Below are 13,406 nucleotides of genomic sequence, written 5' to 3'. Positions count from 1 at the left end.
AGCTTTGTGGTAGATAAAGAAGGGCTGATCTTGTGATTTTCAAACAGTGTTTGAGATTTAAGAGATTCAGAGACACATCTCTGCTCAAGTTCATGGCAAAAGGAATTCCCTGGATTCAGCTGCCAGGTCAGCCAGTGGCTTCCTGTGCAAAGCTGCTGGAGATTTCATATCCCAGTTCCTTGGCTCCCCACCTATGGGCAGCCTTGTGAAAGAGCTCACTGGTAGTGAGGCACTTGGGATTACAGTGCTGCTGTGGCCTCAGAGGAGTCCCAGATATCCAACAGCACCGAAAGAAACACAGTGAGCTCCTCCAGGTGCCAGGGGTGGGACAAACCTCTCCTTCTGGCCATGCTGGCTGAAAAAAGCTCATCAAAGCAGTAACTGGAAACTGAACAAACACAGAGGCTTGACTTGGTTTTGTAATCAGAGCCATTCCCTTGCAGGTGGGACACCAGCCTTGGTAGGTCAGGCGAAACTGACTTTGGGCAGAACCCTGCTGTGCAACCACCCTCAGGCTGGATGCTCCTCTGGAGCTGTGATCATCAAATGTGGCCAGAACTTCAGTGCCCCCTGTTCTTACTACTGCACTTGAGTGTTCAATGGAAGTCTCTGAGGCAGTTCTCATCAAAAGTATATATTTATTTATAAAAAAATAATGAGAGAAAATATATATACCAAAGAGCTTTTTCTATAAAAGACAATTCCTTGGAGGCTGAATGTCCTAGACCCAAGTATGCCTGGCATTGCAGTCCATAGCTGTAAATGGCTGATCCAGATCTGATGCTGAATATCATGGGAATTTGGAATTAGAAGGTTAACAAGGGATTTTTCCACTGAAAACTAAGTGACATTAACCACACATCTCATACAGGCTTCTATAAGAGATGTACAGCCAGCTCCCTTCAGTGGGTATAAAATTCAATCCAGAGAAGAAAAAAATACTTTTTTTTTACTCTAGGTTATAAATTGCTTCACTGTTTGAGTTCATCTCCATACAAAAGACATATGGCCAGACTCCTGTCCAATGTAAAGCACCAGTGTCATGCACACACTCCAATATGTGGCTTAGACTCAAGAAACCCTCTTGATTCCTCGCCTTGTACCTCCTTGGTTTAAGGATATCAGATAAAATACCACAGATTCACCAGAATTTTCAGTTAAATCAATCAGCAATTTAAGTGAATTTGAGGGTCCTTCTTCTGCCCATGCTCACTTCTGGTTTCACAGTCTGTTGGCAGCTGCTGGGGTATGGTTCCTTAGGGAATAGCAGAGGGGAGACAGTGACCCAGACAGCAGGACAACTCCTCAATGCTTTCAAACATTGCCTTTGAAATATGGCAAAACAGCAGATCTTTTCCTTTGAGACAATTCTGTATTGGGGTATCCTGTCAGGTTTGCTTCTATCAGATGCCTCATGTCAAAGTGTATCTGGTGAGCATTTTAACTTCAATCTCCTCTTTGCTATCATCTGTTTGAACCCTGTAGGTCACCTATGCCAAAACAAATCATTCAAATTCTCCTCTGGATGGATCTTTTATTCCTTCAGGCAGACTGAATGGAGACTCATTCAAATCTGAAACATGGTTAAAACTATGAAAACAACCAGAAAAAAAAGCCTTCTTGGATCTCCTCCTGCAAGCACATTTTGGCCTGATTTCTGCTGCTTTTTTATGTTTTTTTTCTGTTTTAGATTTTATATTCAACTGATTAGCACCTTTATTTGCTTTTAATATTGTATTTGGTTCTGAAACACTACCATAACCCCTGAATTTTTCCTTTTCACAGATATATATCTCAATATATGGAGAAGAGCAGTTACTGGGATAAGGCAAATTTCTCCAGCAGCAGCACTGCCCATGGCTTATCTCCCACCATGATGATGATTGGCCATGGGAAAGGAGGTATGAAACAGCCACTGCTGTGTCCTAAACCATGCCATGGTGAGACCATTTCACCATGGAACACCACTGAAAAACCCTTTTCCTTCAAGTCTCTGCAATGAAGGCACCTGTGAATGCTGTCAGAGATTATGATATTCCAGAAAGGCTGCCAGGGGTTCCAGCACTTAATGGCACTTCTGACAGGGAATATGTGAGTAAGAGGAAATACACACACCAGTTACTGGCAGAAAGAAAATGCACAACGCTTGCATTCAGAAGAAAGCATTCATGGTTAATCTTCTGTAAAAGAGTAACAGCAACAAAAAGGTTTTCTGGACTTGAAGTAGATACTGAATAATAAGACTTTCTCATTTTGAGCATTAACAGCTGCTACAAAAACTAGTAATTCTCACTACTCAGTGGTGCCTTGTAACTAAATGTTCAAGTTGTGCACATGAATAGCTGGTCTGAGAGCTTAGAAATATTAATTGCAAATGAGACAGCAGGTTATGCATATGCATATGACCTTGTTTTCTTAAAAAAGTAATTTCTGCAAAATCAAGAGCAAACTCTCTTGCTCTTAAAGTAATTTTCAAGTTTTTGATTTTTAAATTTTTTAAAATACAATTTGTCAGGTGGGTTTCTGCCAGAGTTCCCCAGCTGGGATTTGTCAGGAAAGTTAAATGCTTTGAGGTATAGTTCCACAGCAGCCTAAACTAGCTAAGATCAGCACCTCTGTGTTGGTCCCAAAAGCAAAACTGTCAGAGAGGTAATTGCTTCAGTTTGGGAAGAGTACTGGTACTACTGGAAGGGAGAGGGTAGGATGTGGAACAGGAATGGAGGAGGTGAAACTGCAATGGCATTGATATCAAATGGCTTAATAAAAGGTGATGGAGCCACAGTTTTTGCAAAGATGGTGCCTGCATGAGTCCTGCTTCCTTGGAAACTCTGGGCAAGATGGAAGCACATTCACTCACACCATGAAAACCTTCTCTCCATACTTAACCCTTCCTTTCCTTTCCTGGCTCTGTATGTAACCTCGGGGGTTCAGAATCTGTAGAAAACACGTCATGTTTCTCTGGTTTACACTAAGGATGTGATACTCAGCTCATCTGAGGCATGTGAATCCCAGCAGGCCATCTAAATCCTGCCCATCCAGGTCTCCAGTGACTCAGGTATTCCAGCCCCAGGAGACTGGATCTGAGCCCACACCTGAATCTGAGGTTATGTTCCTCCTTCAAGTTTTGACTCCAGGGAAGGAGTAAGATGTGAATTGTGGTTTAAAAGGCCATCAGGCACTGACTCAAAGTTGCTCCTATCATGACCTCTATCAATATCTATATTCTCATGTGCACACAGACTTTGTGTGTGTGGCCAGAATCCCCCTCTGCTTCTGAAAACATTTCCACAGCCCACTGGCTATTCCCACAGATGGGAAGGGCAAAAAAGGATACAATTAATGGAAAAGCATTAGTAAAAACCTATCAGGAAAGCACTGGGAATGTATGAAAGGTAATTGAGCTGCTGTTGTGCTTCATGGGACCTGTGCCGTGCCAGACACTCGTTGCTCTGTGCTTTGTTACGGCAGAAGTGCAGCTGCTCTGCTGCAGTCTGCATCAGCCATACCAGGAGACAGTCAGCTTCTCCCATGGGAACTGAAGGCAGGAGTCAGCCCTGGGGTGTGGGAGATTTGTCTCTTAAACCATTTTTACCCTAAAAATCAGTGCAGGTAAATCCAGGCACGGTGGCAGATGATGCTCGATTGTCACACAGTGACAGCAGTGCCAGGGAAAGGCTCTCTCTAGATCCTGACACCTGTGGGACACAGCAGGGTGAGCTGTCCCATCCTGGGCCCAGCAGGATGAGGGTGGCTGGTTAGGAAGTGAGTGAAGGCACGAGCAGCCAGCTGGCTCTGCTGATTGCTCAGCTCTGTGGTCTGAGGACAGCATTCGATGCTGCCGTGCACCTGAGGGCAGCAGTTCCGATCCATGCACAGGTAACTTGCTGAGGAGACTCTTTTCCTTCCAGCATTGTTTTGCTTTCCATAGCTGCAGGCTCCCTCAGGCTGGCAGCCAAGAGCTAACCAACATATTAATGTCTACCACAGATGAGAAAATGTTGACAATTATTGTCTGAATTTGAGTTTGTCCATATTGTTTGTTCAGGGCCTGGCATGTTGTGCAGCATCACTCTTTTGCCCTGTGGAAGATTATGGCTGTCCCAGGTAGAAGGAAAGCTTTCAGGTGGTGAGAGGTAGGAAGGAGCTATAATAGATCAGGGTAGAACAGATACTCTTGCCATGGATGTTCTTCGTTCTTCAAACAAAGAAGGAAAATAACGTAAAATTGACTTTTCCTTACTTTCCCCTTTGTTTTTACTTGGTGTCATGGCTAAGGGCAAAAATATTTCCAATACAAAAATATATTGCAGCTCTCCAGGTGACGGTCCTGGACACAGCCTGGGAAGCAGTGGTACTGTCTGCTTCCCAGAGAAATTCTATAAGAAACCTTGCTTGCTTTTTCCTCTCCCTCATTCTCCCCTAAGGCTCTCTGGCTGGCTGCTTCCCTATCACAGTCCTGAAGGAAGTTACCTTCCCTTCCCTCAGTCCTCCAGGAAGTCAAGGTGAAAGCCTCCACCAGTTCACAGGAAGGTAGTGCTCTATTTCTGGAAATGATGAAATATGGAAAGTCAGAGGTCCAAACACAGAACCTCTCCCCTGAGCATTTCCACCTAGATGGAAACCTGTGGTGATATTCAGGACTTTGCATTCCCAGACACTGGCAGCAGTTTCATACAGTAGCTAAAGCAGGAAAGCCCTTAGCAATGGCACTGTCCTCTGGGCTCTAGGAGCAGTCCTCACTGGAATGGATGCCCAAGAGCTCCTCAGCCAAGCTGATGAGACCATTTTCCTCCAGGGCTGCGATCAGCCGTGCTATTGTGGCCCTCTTGCCCTCGGACTGGATGAACCTGAGGAGCATTTGGTAGGCTTGTTCATAGAGTCCCTCTCTGTCATACTCCAGTGCCAGGTTGTCAATGGCAGGGTCACGCAGGGCCCGGCAGGATTTCTGCAGAGAGCGACCCACTTGCTTCCACTTCTTGGACACGGACTTGGCAAACTTCTGGTGGTCGTCTGGAGTGATTGTTCTGTTGTCTGAAAGGGGCAGAGGCCAGGTAAGACATAGAAGTTTCATGGCTGATGTGATGCAGCTTGGGCCAGTTCAAGGTTTGGTCAATATTCTGTGGAGCAGGGAGTTTGAGCTCCCTGCCTTGCCCAGCTGCTCCCTCACAGGAATCCTCCCACAGCAACAATGCATCTGGGCTTGCCCCTACCCTGCAAGCTTGGCAAGGACTATTTTCTTTTTTTCTCCCTCAGAACTGTCCTGTGGTTTGCCAGAGCTTTTTTTTTTTTTTTTCAGGTAGATGCCCTCTTCATTTGTTTTAGCCTTTCAAAGGCAGCTTGGTAAGGCCTCTCTGACAAAGTCCCCTGTTCCCTACCCAAACATCCTCAAAACACTGAAATGCTGACAGGAACTCTCTCCTCAGCTGTTTAGCACTGGAGACTATACACAGCTTAAGCAAGCTCCAAACTCATCTAGCTTATGTCAAGCTGATATTGCTATGTGAGACTCTCTGAAAGCTCTCTATAGGGACAGACCCCAAAGCCAGCTGGTGAACTAAGGGCACCTGGACAAATCAGCCCTGCCTGAAAGCAGGGCTGAGGGTGTCCACAGCAACTTCCCCAGTCTGATCCAACCTACACTACTAACTTACCTCAACCAAGTGACATGGAAGAAGAGAAAAATACTCTATAGTCTTCCTTTCACTATTAATTTTAAAATGAGAGGAACCTGGAAGGGACACAGACTCTGAAACACCTGGTTCTATGCTGACCCAGAAAAGAAAATAGGTTGATGCCTGATCTGAAGCACCATGGCAATATCTTAGGACTACTCCATTTCCTTTCTTATGGGATGCTGGGAAATCCTCAGTTTATCTGAGGTAGACCCCAATATGTAGTCATGATAATTCTCCCTCCTGGGCTGTGAGGCAGACAAGGGCTCTGTTGGTCAGCTCTAGCTACTCACCAAACTGCTGTCCCTGAAAGATGAAGGTGAGTTGTGTGGGAAGGGAGCTGCTTTGAGGAGGATAAGGCTGACATGGGGACTTCAGAGATGAGCAGTCTTTTCCAGCCACATTGTTGTTGGTGCTCTGGTGAAGCATCAAGCTCTTGAGGCATTCCTCCAGCTCTGTGATCTCCTCATCTGGCAGACGGTCAGGCTGTAACACAAACAGCATCAGTGACTCCTGCCAGGGCCACCACCCTGCAAAGCCGTGGTTGCTGGTGTCAAGAGAGGAGCAATGAGATATAGCATGAGCTGTCAAATAGTAAAATAAGGTGGTCTAATGGAGCTCTGGCTGTAAATGTGTGGATTTGAATTTGTAATGTGATATGAAATAGACAATCTCTCCCTGCTGGGTTTCTCACCTGCAGCAGTGAGTGCTTACAAGTTGCACGAAACTGCTCCTAGTCCATGTTCACTTCCAGCAGCCCTCCACAAGAATTAGGGTGCACTGTGGGCAGCAAGGCTTCTCCCAACTCCATATGAGGGTCAGACCCACAGAACAGGGTGACCTGATGCAACAGCTCGTGTGGCCACCCAAGCAGGCAGCTCCTGTTACCCACCTTCTCTCTCTCTCTCTGCCACTCTGCTGCCTAAGGCTTGCTCCTGGTTCCTCACCAAGCCAGTTTCTTCACTAGCCAAGAGAAAATTAGTCTGACCTCCAAAAAGCAGGTAATGAGAAAAGAAGTAAGGAAGGCAAAGCACATGGAAAGAGTCAAACCTGGCAGTGCTGTGCCTCAATCAGAGGCAAACACTGGTTTAGCTCACTTAGAGCAGCTATCCAGCACTGCTCTCTGCTGCTGAAGGCTGTGCCCTCAGTGCCATCTTTCTGCCTGTTGCACTGTTAGGCAGGGGTCAGACTGAGTCACTTTTGGGGCACTGACAATAAGCCCATTTCTTTTGTCCAATCAGCTAGTTCAGCACAGGGAGGGAGCAGAAAGCCACAGTTCACAGGGTATGGGTATCACACGTTTGGTTTGAGGATGAAAGGTTTGAGTTTCATTCTCTGTGCTTACAGAAAGCAATCTGGCAAAACATGCTCTTGTGCCTAATATTCCTGAGTAGATACTGAGTACCTGTTTCTCAGGACCATTTAGAGGAACCTGAACTAAAGTACCATATGGAAAAAAAAGAGGAGGGGAACAAGTCAGTGAGTTTAATCATGTCAAGTGCCTTAGAGTGAGATGACAAGATCTCACTGTTCTTGCAAGCAGGATTAGAGTGTCAGTGCCAAAGTGTGCAATGAGCCAGATGTCAGGTGAGACTTTGCCTTCAGAAGGACAGCCTACTTCTGATGGCAGCAGATGCTGTGTGTCCTCACTCTGACACAAGTTTTTGGTGTGATGTGCAGTGTTTGCACTCACTTGCATTGCTCATTTCCAGGTGCAGTTACCTTTACCACTCTGGGAGGAGGTGGTGTGTGAGGCAGGGGAGGGAATTGCAGAGCAATGATGGTTCCACTCAGGTCTGCTCCTCTCTGCCTGCCTCACAGATGTACTGAGGCACACTTGCACTGTCTGGAGCTCCTTGTCTTAGTGAGGATAACAGCCATGCTAGCTTTATTACACAGAAGCTACAGTGAGTTAGCAGGATCTTTGCAGGCTGCTTTAGGTAACTCTACTGCTGTTCCAGAAAGGTGCACAGCTCTTTTCTGAGGAAGGGCAGAGCTATTTTTCCACATTAGAGTTATGAGATGAAGGAGAGAGGAGTTTGTTAACACAACATGCTGCATCAGAACAAGATTTACACCCACCTTTGCAAGCCCTGTGCCACCCCTCCTCATTGCTGTCCAGCCTCCCCCCGTCTCCCGCTCACCTTTTCTCTGTAGATGCACTCCAGGCAACGATCCTCATCCTTCAGCATCTTGTCAAGGTGCTCACTGCCAGCCTTCAGCTCCACTTTGAGAGGCACCATGGTTGTGGCCAGGGAGAGCTGGAGGTGACTCTGGAGGGAGTTCTGGAGCGCTCCTTCCCGGTAACTCCGCAGGAAGCGGCGGCAGTTCTCCCGCTTGCAGAACTTGAGCTGGACTATGAGGTGTGGGTGGCTGCAGTGCACCTTGAGCATGTCCACACCATTCACACTGCCAGTGGAGTCTGGCAGGGAGAAGGGAGCACAGTCACAACCCAGGCGTGAGCCAGCCCACCCACACCCACACCCATCCACAACAAGCCTGCAGTGGAGGAGCTTTTGAATTTTCTTTGTGATAAAGTCCTCTGGGATGGAAAAGTGTGTTAAATCAAGAGGGAAGGATTAAGTTCATGCTGCCCTGCCACCATTGATCTCCATGAAGTATTATGTCCAACTGAAGATGTATGGAACTACATCGCAGGTAATTATATCAACACTGCTTATTAGGGCAAGTTTTAAATTTGAGGTTCCATTTCTAGGGCAGAGATGGTTATGATAAACTGGTAGCACAGCGAAGTTTTATAGATGAGAGCTCAGTTCAGCTCAGTGCTCAGTCAGCCTTTAGTCCTTGTGTCTGGAGTTTCATGCAAAGATGAAGGTCCTGGATAGAAACCCAGTGTTCCCTCTCCAGCCTGTGCCTAGAGGGAACGTTCGTCTCTCTGAGCCTTTAAAACATCTCACAAACGACAAATGAAAGATCCAGCCACAGGGATTAAGCTGCTTGAGATTGGGCCTTGACTTGCTATTTTGCACAGAGAATTAATTCATGGTAAAATCTCAACAAGGAGAAGCCAGGGATGTACCCTCTAACATTAGTGTAGGAGGAGCATGAGTGATGTAGAAACAGAAAATGTCAGGACTCCATTCTTCCTTCTCCCAGCAGAATTTAATTTTAATACCTGTGCTCATTATCCTTGTCTCCACAAGATTTTATATACTGATGATGAGTTCTAAGTATGCGTTTTTCTCTTTTTTTTTTGCTGCAGAGGCTTATGTGAGGCTGCTGAAGTGTTTCCAGACCTGACTGAACCTCGTGGGCTGTCAGTGCATAGGGCTGTATGGAGGCACCAGCTCACACTGGCACTACATCAGGTATTTTCAATCCACATGTCATGGCATGAAGGACAATCTTAAGGCAAGACAGACTTGTGTGCTCCACATTAAGCAGGACAAGTGACCTTGCATTTAAAAGCATCGTATCTAACAGTGGCTTTACATGTTTACTAAGTCCTGTTCGTATCTGGTCTAGTTTGGACCAGATGTGTAACTGACACAAAGGTTTAGGCACCTAGAAAAGACATTTTAATTCACTGTGGATGATTTTTTATCACTTCCCTCATGCTTTGCTTTTTACGAGTGCTTATTAAACAAAATTTCCATAATAAGAGGGCAAGAGGGCTGGGGAGGGAAAGCTGCACAGACATGGAAAACTTTATGAAGAGTGCACAAGACAGCTGTAAAGCTGCCTCAAAAGACAGGACCTTGCAGGCATTTCTGCATGAAACCTCAGACAGCTTAAGATTTCATGTCCTTTTCAGGTTTGAATAAGCATGGTAGGATTTCAGTTTTGTGAGCTGTCCTTTAAATGTGTGTGCAGATTCACATTCCAGTGCCACAAAGCAGCCATAAATCAAGCCTAATTGGACAACTGTGTACGGCTGTCTGCTTCCTCTTTCCCATATATGGAATGAGCTGCAAGATGGGCAGGCCTGTATTGGATAAAGTGATTTGGCATGATTTCCAGAAGAAACTGCAGAGTAGTTAGACAAGCCCAGTTTAACAACAGAGATTCAGCTGTGTGACAGGTAAAGAACACCATGACAGTCTTTCTAGGTAAGTGTGATAAACTCTTCAAACGACTACTACTCTGCAGTGTGCTTGGTACAATGGTGGATAGAGGTATACACAGTTTTATGGCTATTTGCATCTCAAGTAATTTTTTGATGTAAATAGATTTACATACACCTCAAGCTAATGTTTGTCTGTTTATATCAGAATTTGAATTATATCAGACTTTGGATAGAAACTAATTTATACTGGCTATCACTTGATTTAAAAACCAGCTTCTCAAAGCAGAGATCATGTTTCTGTGGTAGTATAAAGACAGCAATTAAATCTTCTTTCATAGTAATTGCAATCTTTTCCCCTCTTACATAAATGGGTTTAAACAAACATTCATAAAGTTGGATAATTTGTAGGATGGTTCAAGTTGGAAGGAAGCCCAGGCAGTGTCTAGCCCAACCTCCTGTGCAAAGCAGGGTCAGCTCTGAGGTCAGATCCAGTTGCTCAGGGCTTTATCCAGTCCCATTTTGAAAGCCCTCAAGGATGGAGAATACACAGTCACTCTGGGCAACTGCCTGACTGTCTTAATGGGGAAATTTGTCCTTCTATCTGGTGTCTACCACTCATTTCAATTTGTGCCTGTTGCCTCTCATTCTACTATATGCACCACTATGAACAGTGTGGCTCCACCTCTCCCTCCCATAGGTATCAGCAGGTTTTTGGTAGGTCCCCTGAAACCTTCTCTTCCCTACGCTCAACAGGTCCAACTCCCTCAGCCTCTCCTCACAGGACAAGTACTTCAGCCCCCAGCCATCCTGGTGAACCTCTGTGGAGCTTGCTCCACTTTATGGCCCTTCCTAAACATGAGCATGAGCCTTCCTTACCCGTGAGAGTGAGAGTAAAGAAAGGCATGGCACTGCACATCAAGATGCCAGAGGATGGATACCTGCTAATGCCAGCTTCAGGGCCTTGAACACACAAGGCTTCTTCTGGGAGCTCTCGTAGAGGGACGGCAGAGTGATGGTCTTGCAGGTCGATTGAAGGAAGAGATAAGCACTGCCAATCCAAGGAGTGGAGCTGCCTGCCATCTTCAGCACCCTACAAGATCACACAGACAAGCTCAGACCATAAGGCAAATGGCCTGATGCCAGGGGAGTGCTACAGCACAAGCACCACAGACTTACAGGGATTTACTCTTATTTCTTAGAGGAGTGCTGATGTTGCTAAAGCAATTATAACCTTTGAGGTGCTTACTGTTACTCTGTAAAGCACACCACACTGGGACATGGTATCCCAAAGACAGCAGCTTACAAAGCTTTGCTTTCATTTTCCATTAGAGTCCATTCATTTTATAGTCCAAAGATACTCTGGAGTTTCAGCCCCTGTGCCTCTGACTGACTAGCCAAGCTGGCAAAATGTGAAATGATTGAAGTGCTCCAGAGACCACCCATTAGTCCCGGCCCTGGCACGTTCCCATGGACTGAAGCCCTATTGCAACCTGAGATATTATCCTTAAGGTCCTGGTCCCTTGGTTGTTCACAGGGCCCAGAACTCTTGTAACAGAACATTCTAGGCAGGACAAGGGTAATCGTTTAAAACTAAAAGAGGGTAGATTTAGATTAGATATCAGGAAGAAATTTTTTACAGTGAGGCACAGAGAGGTGGTGGATGCCTCATCTCTGAAAATATTCAAGGCCAGGTCAGACTGGGCTCTGAGAGAGCTGACCTAGGTGAAGATGTCCCTGGTCACCACAGAGGAATTGAACTAGATGGCCTTGGAAAGGTCCATTCCAACCCAAACCATTGGGTGTTTCTGTGGCTCAGGGGTACCCCTCTGCTTTATGCCCTTGTGCCTCTGCAGCGTTCACCCAGCAGGTGAATCTTCCCGTCCAGCGAGCACTGCCCCAGCACAGCCCCCGCTCCGCGGTCAGACCGCTGTGGGCTGCTTTAAAAAACCCAGCCCCGGCCCGTAAATCACATTTGTGATCACGGTTATTGCCTTTTCGCTGACTTCTGCAGCGTCAGGCCTCTGCTGCTCAATTCCCGTCACAGCCTCGCTGGGACGGGGCTGTCCTTAAGGGAAAAGCGCTGGAGCAGCCGCCAGCCCCGTCCCGCCGGGCTGTGCCGCCCGTGGGGCCCGGGTGTCCCCTCGGAGCAGGGTGTCCCCTCGGAGCAGGGTGTCCCCTCGGAGCCCGGCTGTCCCCTCAGAGCCCGGCTGTCCCCCCAGTCCGGCACCGCGGAGCGCGGCCCCTCCAGCCCGGCCCTGCCCCGCGCTGTCCCGGCGGCCCCGGCCGGCCCCGCGCCCCCTGCCCGCGGCAGCTCCGGCCCGGCGGCCCCGGGCGGCTTTACCTCCTCACCGCCGGCCTCGGCCCCGACACTTCCGCCCCGGCGCGGCGCCGCTCGGCACCGCGCTGCGGGCGGGGAAACGGGAGGACGAAAATAATCCCAACAGCCCCCTGGAATGGCCGGCGGTATGGCACTTCCCTGTAATCCCTTCTGTTTGTCCAGGCCTGCCCGAGCCGGTGCCGGCCCCGAGGCCTGCGCGGGGCAGCGGCTGCTGCGGGGGAGCCCCGGCCGGGGCTGGTCGGGCCTTGACGCCCCCGGGTGTCCCCGCCGCAAGGCCGCCCACCCAGCTCGGTCCCTTGGTGTCTCGTGTAGGTGAGGATATGACACCTGCCAGGAAAATGAATACACAAACACCAGAGGTTTATGTCCAAAAAGGAGACAGAGGAGTTCTTTTCACTTTATTCGAATAAAGGGAGAAGCCATGGGGCATTCTCCTGTGGTCTCTCAAATTTTTGGAGGACGCAGCCTCCTTTTTATTGTAATTTCCTGGCGGCTTGTCCCTTCTCTCTTTCCCCATAGGCTGAGGTACTTCAGAAGCACAGACTTCCCGGAATACCTAAGATTTCCCCTCTAATGTATAACCCTCCCTCTTAACTCTTAATTCTTATGGGATTTATGGCTTTCCCCATTGTTTCTTTCATCTTTCAATGTCCAATTTCATTTATCAGCAAACATACAGTTTGTTTGTAAAGGCAAATATATTTTTTCCATTTATCAATCAGTGGAATCCTTCCCATTGTTTCTTTTATCTCTCAGTGGTAGTTCTGTCTACCAGCAGACCCACAGCTTGTTTGTAAAGACAAATCCGTCATTCCTCTCACACCTGTCAGAAATAACTCTGTTCAGGTGGCTCCAGAGCTGCCCGAGGGTTGGGATGTGTATCTTTGGACCATTAGGGCAGCAGTCGGAAGGCTAAAAGCACACTCTTACTGTCCGTGAGATTCACAATCCTTCTTAATGCCTCCAGAGGCTTTAAGGAAATCATAAAACAAAAGGAGCTGAACACGTGAGATCTCATTTTGCCTTAACGCTTAGGAAAAAGAGATGTGTGTTAGAGACAGCATTAAAAGCAGCTAAAAGTGGAAAAGCAATGTCCGAGCTGTGAAGGTGATTGTCAGAAAATGGCAGAAGATGCTGAGTTCCCAGGAAGGAAGCAGGACGGTGTCACTTGGCTGCTGTAGCCGGGCTGGGTGGGAAGGGGTTGTTGCTGATATGATGGTAGATAAGATAGCACAGCTGCTGTGCTGCTGCCACCTCACACTCAAAGTAAGGAGTCACGCTTCAAAGCAGCATATTCTAAAAAAATCTGCAGTTGTGTTCCCTCCTGCGTTTCGCTTTTTGCGTTACTGCTCCATACTTGCTTCATGGA

At 47.3% G+C, this 13,406-nt stretch overlaps 2 protein-coding genes across 14 annotated transcripts in view; one reads left to right on the top strand and one right to left on the bottom strand.

Moving 5' to 3' along the window:
• HSF4 (heat shock transcription factor 4) overlaps positions 1-13,406 on the top strand; it is a 40,803-nt gene that overhangs the window by 2,869 nt on the left and 24,528 nt on the right. For 2 of the 12 annotated variants that reach the window (XM_086847312.1, XM_086847321.1), the window contains exon 1: positions 11,981-12,162. Coding sequence is in view for 2 of the 12 variants with exons in the window: in XM_086847316.1 (XP_086703442.1) it covers positions 12,153-12,349 (197 nt within the window). In the remaining 10 variants the exon portion in view is untranslated. Of the gene's footprint in view, positions 1-1,785; positions 1,902-8,157; positions 8,331-8,895; positions 9,002-9,506; positions 9,743-11,980; positions 12,350-13,406 lie in introns of those variants that run through there. The other 10 variants (XM_023934714.2, XM_086847313.1, XM_086847316.1 and 7 more) reach the window with 10 other exon arrangements.
• On the bottom strand, positions 622-12,278 carry TRADD (TNFRSF1A associated via death domain). 2 transcript variants are annotated; one of them, XM_086847342.1, is made up of 5 exons: positions 12,041-12,278; positions 10,638-10,789; positions 7,817-8,094; positions 5,966-6,158; positions 622-5,031 (listed from the first exon to the last, which is right to left on the bottom strand). In XM_086847342.1, the coding sequence occupies exons 2-5, from the start codon at positions 10,777-10,779 to the stop codon at positions 4,724-4,726; spliced, it is 921 nt and encodes a 306-aa protein (XP_086703468.1). In that variant the 5' UTR covers positions 10,780-10,789; positions 12,041-12,278; the 3' UTR covers positions 622-4,723. The 2 variants fall into 2 exon arrangements, with proteins under 2 accessions (XP_086703468.1, XP_023790487.2); XM_023934719.2 differs by lacking the exon at positions 12,041-12,278 and adding an exon at positions 10,876-11,921.

Source organism: Cyanistes caeruleus, chromosome 12 (genome assembly GCF_971803275.1).
Source record: "Cyanistes caeruleus chromosome 12, bCyaCae1.hap1.1, whole genome shotgun sequence".
NCBI classification, from domain to species: Eukaryota; Metazoa; Chordata; class Aves; order Passeriformes; family Paridae; genus Cyanistes; species Cyanistes caeruleus.
This window is presented reverse-complemented; position numbering and strand designations above follow the sequence as displayed.